General features: G+C 38.9%; 1 protein-coding gene across 2 annotated transcripts; it reads right to left on the bottom strand.

Moving 5' to 3' along the window:
* Positions 1 to 4996: 4996 nt before the first annotated feature.
* On the bottom strand, positions 4997 to 6812 carry LOC311253741 (uncharacterized protein). 2 transcript variants are annotated; one of them, XR_014621850.1, is made up of 2 exons: positions 6503 to 6812; positions 4997 to 6197 (listed from the first exon to the last, which is right to left on the bottom strand). XR_014621850.1 is itself a non-coding variant. In XM_084384220.1 (2 exons), exons 1-2 carry the CDS (start codon positions 6653 to 6655, stop codon positions 5670 to 5672), a joined length of 624 nt encoding a protein of 207 aa, XP_084240346.1. In that variant the 5' UTR covers positions 6656 to 6812; the 3' UTR covers positions 4997 to 5669. The 2 variants fall into 2 exon arrangements, 1 of the variants encoding a protein (XP_084240346.1); XM_084384220.1 differs by having other exon boundaries at positions 6560 to 6812.
* Positions 6813 to 8713: the final 1901 nt, after the last annotated feature.

Below are 8713 nucleotides of genomic sequence, written 5' to 3'. Positions count from 1 at the left end.
TATTTCTACTGTGTATTTCTCTTGTCTGCTCTGTATTTCTACTGTGTATTTTGACTGTGTGCTATGTATTTCTAGTGTATTTGCACTGTGTGCTGTGTATTTCTACTGTGTATTTCTATTGTGCTGTGTATTTCTACTGTGATGTGTATTTCTACTGTGATCTATATTTCTACTGTGTATTTCCACTGTGATGTGTATTTCTACTGTGTATTTCTACAGTGTATTTGGACTTTATGATGTGTATTTCTACAATGTATTTCTACCGTCTGCTATGTATTTCTAGTGTATTCCTACTGTGTGCTGTGTATTTCTACTGTGTATTTCTCTTGTCTGCTCTGTATTTCTACTGTGTGCTGTGTATTTCTACTGTGTATTTCTCTTGTCTGCTCTGTATTTCTACTGTGTATTTCAACTGTGTGCTATGTATTTCTAGTGTATTTGCACTGTGTGCTGTGTATTTCTACTGTGTATTTTGACTGTGTGCTGTGTATTTCTACTGTGCATTTCTATTGTGATGTGTATTTCTACTGCGTATTTCTATTGTCTGCTCTTCATTTCTAAAGTGTATTTCGACTCTGTGCTGTGTATTTCTACTGTGTATTTCTACTGTGTGCTGTGTATTTCTACTGTGTATTTCTCTTGTCTGCTCTGTATTTCTACTGTGTATTTTGACTGTGTGCTATGTATTTCTAGTGTATTTGCACTGTGTGCTGTGTATTTCTACTGTGTATTTCTATTGTGATGTGTATTTCTACTGTGATTTCTATTTCTCTGTGTATGTCTATTGTCTCCTCCTTTTTTCTACTGTGTATTTTGACTGTGTGCTATGTATTTCTTGTGTATTTGCAGTGTGTGCTGTGTATTTCTTCTGTGTTTCTACAGTGATGTGTATTTCTACTGTGTATTTCTATTGTGATGTGTATTTCTACTGTGATGTGTATTTCTACTGTGTATTTCTATTGTGATGTGTATTTCTACTGTGATGTGTATTTCCACTGTGTATTTCTATTGTCTGCTGTGTATTTCTACTGTGTATTTCTATTGTGATGTGTATTTCCACTGTATATTTCGACTGTGTCTTATGTATTTCTAGTGTATTTGTACTGTGTGCTGTGTATTTCTACTGTGTATTTCTACTGTGACGTGTATTTCCACTGTGTATTTCTATTGTCTGCTCTGCATTACTACTGTGATGTGTATTTCTACTGTGTATTTCTATTGTCTGCTCTGTATTTCTACTGTGTATTTCTATTGTGCTGTGTATTTCTACTGTGTATTTCTATTGTGATATGTATTTCTACTGTGTATTTCTATTGTCTGCTCTGTATTTCTACTGTGTATATTGACTGTGTGCTATGTATTTCTATAGTATTTGTACTGTGTGCTGTGTATTTCTACTGTGATGTGTATTTCTACTGTGATCTATATTTCTACTGTGTATTTCCACTGTGATGTGTATTTCTACTGTGTATTTCTACAGTGTATTTGGACTTTATGATGTGTATTTCTACAATGTATTTCTACCGTCTGCTATGTATTTCTAGTGTATTCCTACTGTGTGCTGTGTATTTCTACTGTGTATTTCTCTTGTCTGCTCTGTATTTCTACTGTGTATTTCAACTGTGTGCTATGTATTTCTAGTGTATTTGCACTGTGTGCTGTGTATTTCTACTGTGTATTTTGACTGTGTGCTGTGTATTTCTACTGTGCATTTCTATTGTGATGTGTATTTCTACTGCGTATTTCTATTGTCTGCTCTTCATTTCTAAAGTGTATTTCGACTCTGTGCTGTGTATTTCTACTGTGTATTTCTACTGTGTATTTTGACTGTGTGGTATTTCTAGTGTATTTGCACTGTGTGCTGTGTATTTCTACTGTGATGTGTATTTCTACTGTGATGTGTATTTCTACTGTGTATTTCTAGTGTCTGCTCTGTATTTCCACTGTGTTTTTATATTGTGATGTGTATTTCTACTGTGATGTTTATGTCTGCTGTGTATTTTTATTGTCTGCTCTGTATTTCTAAAGTGTATTTCGACTGTGTGCTGTGTACTTCCACTGTGTGATGTGTATTTCTACTGTGCATTTCTACTGTGTGCTCTGTATTTCTACAGTGTATTTCTACTGTGATAAGTATTTCTACTGTGCATTTCTATTGTCTGCTCTGTATTTCGACTGAGTATTTCTATTGTGAGGAGTTATTCTGCTGTGATGTGTAATTCTACTGTATATTTATACTGTGTGCTGTGTATTTCCACTGTGTATTTCTACAGTTTTCTGTATATTTCTACTTTGTTATGTGTATTTGTACTGTGTGCTCTGTGCACTGTACAGTAGCATAAGCTGTATTTGACTGCAAAAAGGTTTCTCAAGCAAGTTTCCTAGCCTGGACTGGCTACTATTGTTCTGAAATGCTAAAAATTGACATAAGCCAGTTTTCACCCTCAATGAATTAAAGATCAGGTAAAACCTTGTTTGTCATGAAATAGATCCACATTCAACCAGTTCAGGCAAGGAAACTTCAGTGAAAGACCTTTTTTCAGTCAAATACAGCTTATGCTACACTGTAAACCCGAACGTTCAAATTAATTAAATAGATTAAGTACTGCATACTCAAAGTTTTAAAAAAGTTCTACTAACTTAATTATGTCAAGTTTGTGTAACATGTTCTTTCTTTTTGAGTAATTTATACTAATAATGTTTGATTAAATTGAAATATTTCTTTATTAAGTAAGCATAAATTAAAAACACAACTTAAGTACAAGTTAATAGAATTAAGGCCTACATATAAGAATGGTAAAGTCTTCTTATTTCTATTATTTCAAATAGGTGGAATTTAATAATAGGCCTTGTACATGCTAAAATGCAATAAAAGGGGGGGAGCACCGAAGACAGGCAGCACGGAGGACTGCAGAAAGTTGGACCTACGTGGCAACAGTCAGCCTCACTGGACTTCCTGTAAGTTTTGAATGTTCATATATTGTTAATATACTAACATTTAGTTGTATTTTGGGTGCGTGTCGAAAAAAATAGCAGAAATGGCGGGTCCCTATTTTTTATGTGCTTTGCCACGCTTCCAGAAGGAAACATTGTGCTAGCAAGCCTAGCAGGTGTTCAGTTGTGTGTTACCTGTTTTAATGAGGCAGTTTAAAATGTTGGATACTTGTCCTAGAGGAGGTTGCAGGGCCGGCTCTTGGCATAGGGGGTATAGGCAGTCGACTAGAGCATAAAACAAAGTGTTTTAATCTTTATAAAATGTAATTGAATCCCCCCCTCTCATGTCTCATGGTGCAACCAACCCCACTGTGCCCGCAGTCACACACACAGCAGAGGTGTGTGCAGTGAGATTGTTTTCAAGCCGTTTTCTTGTTAGAAATGCCAGCCCCACATAGCAAGCGGGTCAGGGCCAGATCCGGCATCAAGCCGGCACCTCTGGCCTACATCTGGCATGGCAATAGTATGTTAGCCAGATGTGGGCCAGGTCTGGCAGTGATGGCACCGTTTATGAAATGGCATGCCAAATGTGGGCCAATTGTGGTTAGGTGTATGTGGCCCAGGTCTGTACAGTAGCAGACAGGTCTGGGCCAGATCTGGCATCAAGCCGGCACTTCTGGCCTATTTCTGACCTGGTAAATAGTATGTTAGCCAGGTGTGGGCCAGGTCTGGCAATGATGGCACCGTTTATGTAATGGCATGCCAAATGTGGGCCATTTGTGGTTAGTTGTATGTGGCCCAGATACGTAGCAGACAGGTCTGGGCCAGATCTGGCATCAAGCCGGCACTTCTTGTCTATTTCTGACAAGGCAAATAGTATGTTAACCAGATGTGGGCCAAGTCTGGCAATGATGATACCGTTTATGTGATGGTACGCGATACATGGGCCAATTGTGTGTGAGTTTATTAGACCCTAGAGTGACTTTGACTAGGGTCAAAGGGGACTATTTAAGGTTAAAAAAAAAAGAGACAGGTTTTACACATTTGAATTGGTTTTTTTTTAAGTATATTTTTGGGGCTTTTATGCCTTTAATTGATAGGACAGTTCAGAGAGTGACAGGAAATGGGAGGCAGAGAGGGGGAATGACAGGCAGGATAGGGCCGCTGAATGTGGGATTCGAACCAGGGCCGCCTGCTCTACACATGGGGCGGGTGCTCTACCAACTGAACTAAACACCGCCCCAACACATTTGAATTTTAAAAAGGCAGGACAGTCCCTTTTCTTTAATAAATGATCAAAGCTTTGTCCGAGAAGGCTGAAATCCTGACATGGCCTCTGCAGTTTGTAAAGTCCCCAGCCCATACAACCTTCAGAAACTTGAAAGGTCATCCTGGTGCATGTGAGGTCTTCAAATAAACCCCTTTATTTTTATAAATTTTCACATTCTAAAAGACTTAAAGAGCATATTGCAGGTTAGACCCCCCCCTTAAACCAATGCTTAGAAATATAATGTAGGAACAAGTTTTTCTTAAAATTATATTTATAAATATAAATTTATAAATAAGACTTCCGTTTTTGGGAGAAAATTTTACTTCCGCATCGAAAAACCCTTAACGGAAGTGACGTAGGCAGAGGGAGAGCGGTCGGTTTGAACAATAGGAAAACAATGGATTGTGGTGCTGGTTCTGACCCCGAGGGAACTTTACATGTGTATAATTACAAATACGACAGACCACAACCGTATAACTAGGAGTCCATTATGCACATTAGAGAGCAGAGAGACACCAGGAGGAGAATTGATGGCCAGAGGAGAGAGAAATTGAGCTGTGGTGTCAGGACAGTCAGTGCAGAGTTGGTCAGAGACTGGTGGCTTAGCTTACTGTATACGCATTAGCTACGGATATGCTTACATCACAACATCGTACAGATTACTACCATGTATCATGCAATAAAAAAACTAGTATTGATTATCTAATACATGTCGGAGTACTGATACTTACCAATGACAGAATATATAGAATATTTAGATTGACTACAGTAACATTATGACACAAGTTTGGTGAGAGAACATACATTTTATTAAAAACTGACTCATGAAAGTCATGACGTCAATTCTTCCCCTCAACAGCCAGCAGATGTCACTATTTTGACTGTATCGAATGCTTCGAAGCAGTGCATCATTTTCCAGGCAACTTTGTCAAAGTGGTTCAGTGCTTCAGAAAGCTTCGGTTTCACCACCACTAGGCAAAAGTTGCAATGATGGCTAAGGTGACCCATTCAATGGGTAAAATAATAATAAATAAAAGTCAGATAGCCAGCTTTACAGTGTCACATTTCATTGATTAATTTGGTGTTCCTGTTCAACCACTAGATGGCAACACCAGACATAAAATATTCATACTATTCAGTATTTTTTGTATAGCTAGGCTATTTAAATGTCTCAAATACAATAAATTTGGTTCCACAATAAAACACACATTAACAGATACATTGTCATCTAATAGTTTGCCCATGAAATCACATTTAGCACAGTCTACAATTTATAGCCATCATGGATGCCATAGCGATAATCAAATCAAATTACACTATCATCAAAACTGTAATTAATCAAAATTTTCCAGAACATATTCAGTTTATATTTGGCTGGCAATATGCAATCAATACAACTATTTACAATTCAACATTTGGAGAGTACAACATAACACAACTCACCATTTAAGAACACACTCACTCATCACTTGTATTGGAATTTAGCTCGCCTCTCTTTCAAGCAAGCAAAGCGATCAATCACCCTCTCATTGAAATCAGGCATGTTCCTGACAAGTTCCCTCTCCATGGAAAGCAGGCCCAATGCATTCAGACGTTCCTGTCCCATTGTATTTCTCAGGAATGTCTTGAACCTCTTTAAGGTGGAGAAACACCTCTCAGCTTCAGCTGTTGTCATTGGAGTGATTATGAGGATGTTCAACAGCGCCACAGTCTCAGAGAAGGTTTCCTGGAGGTTGTAGCTCTGTAGAACCTGGTACAGAGCCAGTGCACTGCAGGAGCCCCTGAAGTCTGGACTTTCGTAGATGAGAGAAAGCTCAGTCCTGAGCCTCTCCTTGTGTAGCATGGGGTATGCCCTCATGGTGGTATTCAGAGCCTCTTCAGGGAATGTTTTCAGATGCCGGTCAAACAGCTCTGCCTCTAGCAGCACGGCACTCACAAGGTAGCTGGTGAAGGAGAACCTGTCTTTGGCATGGCCCAGGATTGTTTCACAGATCTGTTAAAATGATAAAAATGTATAGTCAGTAACACACAATTGTAAAAAAAAAAATTCTACTGGTGTTGGCATGAATGTGGCCATGATCTACTGTATCTACTGTCTCACAGTTCCAAAGTATGCATTTTATTATTCATGCAGACTTATTACTGTATCCTTGTGTGAGTATAATGGACAAGTAATGGGTGAGTAAAACAAATGACTACCATCCATTACTGAATTACTGAAAAAGAGATTGTGACTTTATCACTTGGTTCCAACACTTGAGTATGCCTACATCATTGGTCAGTAGTGAATGCAGATACCTCTTTTGACAGCCTCTGCTACTCTTGTTCATAAGGCTCTCCTTGATCTTGTGGTACCTGGTGCTTCTTGCTGCTGCTGTTGAGAGGAGCTTTGGTCCCTGAAGGGAGACAGATCAAAAGTGTGAGAATATGATGACAGTATGTCAATGCCATTATCAATAATTACTCTCTTTAAAAAAAACAGTAATACTAGTAAGTAATAAAAAATTGCCGCGAAACTCTTTCATTCACCAATATTTTGTTATGATACGCTAGTGCTATTCCCCTCTGAGTCCGGGGGTTAGCGGTTATCAACACCCGGGGTCTGTAGGTTGACCTACTGACCTCTGACCTGGACGATATCATCTCCGACCGCTGCCCGGCTCATTCTGATAATAGTCATTCCGCTTCGGCATTCGGGTCCATTTTTAGTGCAACTAGCCAGAGCTTTAGTAAGTCTAGGTTGCGGAGAGGAAGCTGAACTTCGTCCAGCTGCTCATTTTGTTCAGACAAGTCGGACACACGCAGAAACGAACCGTAGCATTAGCGATAGCAACAAGGCGCGCCGCAGTCGGAGATGACATCATCCAGATCAGAGGTTAGTAGGTCAACCTACAGACCAACAGCTAACCCCGGACTCAGAGGGGAATAGCAGTAGCGTATCATAACAAAATATTGGTGAAATTAACGAATTTTGCGGCAGATAATGTGTTATTTAGAGGCTACATTGCACTGCCCTGTGTACTTGCATTATACAGATATACGCGGCTCTCAGCTGGATCTAATTTCGTTGGAACGACTTGTAATGACACCAAAGTTATCTGGGTGAGTAAATGATCGTATTTTATGCTAGAAATAAGGTCCAGATTGTAAAAAACGGTTATTATCCATTAATAATCAAAAGAAATATACCATCTGACCCATTTAAAAAAAAAAAAAACAGTGTTATGAGTATGAAAAGCCTCAGAGTTATCAATGTCCTGTATCAAATCATGAATGCTGGCAGTGAATATGCCAACAGCTTCCTCCTTGTTGATCTTCTGGAGGGATCTGGAAAGGGGAGCCGCAGCAGACGAGGACAGGACAGTGCTGCACTCTCGCACTCTCAGAGAATCCATGAGGAGCCAAAAATGCTGACAGACATGAAAGACATATGTGAAAGGCAGAAGATTACAGTACATAAATAACACAAGATATACAAACTGAAATACAAGTTATGATACTTTTTCATCAGAAATCACAAGAAGACCCTTACCTGCTTTATTTTTGCACAAGTTCCCTCCTGCGTCTCAATGTTTCTTTCCGTTGGAGTTACTTACTTCAGTTTCTCCACAACAGGCTGAGCAGTTAGTAAATAGAGACATAAGCTGGCTTTGGCACACAATGAACTTGTCAGTAGCCCTGAAAAAAGAAAATTACCTATTAATTTGCACCATGACACATCTTGGGCTGTGCCTGGAAAGCTAGGATAATAAGAGGTCAATCTTTATACAAATATGTAACTTAATACATTCAATGGTTGGTTTACTACATATACCCTTGTCCAACCTGCAATCCCATACAACAGCTCTGTCACAGAATGTGTTCAAGTGTGTTAAAAATGGAGGTCAGATAGTGTTGGAGTTGTACCGCCTGTATGCATATAGATAGCATATATAACTCGAAAAATTGTATTTCCTGCGAAAATACAGCGTGAATGCTGACGGCTGAAGTGATTTCGGAAATCTGCTGAATGTGCTGGAAAACACTTGCCTAATGCATAAAAAATGCATACAACTATGAGAATGAATGGTCAAGAATTTGCAGAAAAAGCTGTCTTTTTTCAAAAGCTGAAAAGTCAAAGGCGGAAAAGTAATAGGTTCAAAGAGCTTAAAAAGCTGAACATTTTGATAATTGGATGGTTTCTCTAGCTGAACATGAAGCTGAATATTTGAAAAGGATGAAAAGGCTGAAAAGCTGAAAAGTAATAGGCTGAAAGAGCTTAAAAAGCTGAACAGTTTGACAGCCAAACAGTTTCTGTAGCTGCATATGCTGGAGCAATAGCAGAACCAAAGTTGAAAATGTCCCCATAAGAATGAATGGGAAAACACCTCCCAAACTCCTGCAGGTTTAGAAAAAAGTGTAATGGTTATGGCCAAAATATGTATACAGTGAGTAACAGGAGACATTGCTGAACCATGTGATGTCTTTTTTATTTCTGTAAAGTGAAAAATGAGGGAGCCAGAGCGAGAG

This window comes from Pagrus pagrus, assembly GCF_965226575.1.
Source record: "Pagrus pagrus genome assembly, contig: HAP1_SCAFFOLD_40, whole genome shotgun sequence".
NCBI classification, from domain to species: domain Eukaryota; kingdom Metazoa; phylum Chordata; class Actinopteri; order Spariformes; family Sparidae; genus Pagrus; species Pagrus pagrus.
Note: the sequence above shows the minus strand (reverse complement) of the source record. Positions and strands in the feature narration are given on the sequence as shown.

Bases quoted from the DNA above. Each gene is read 5' to 3' on its own strand.
- LOC311253741 (XM_084384220.1), bottom strand. From the start codon at position 6,655: ATGGCATTGACATACTGTCATCATATTCTCACACTTTTGATCTGTCTC. The intron at 6,198-6,559 runs GTACCACAAGAT...TCATTTTAACAG, and splicing joins GCAGCAGCAAGAAGCACCAG to ATCTGTGAAACAATCCTGGG.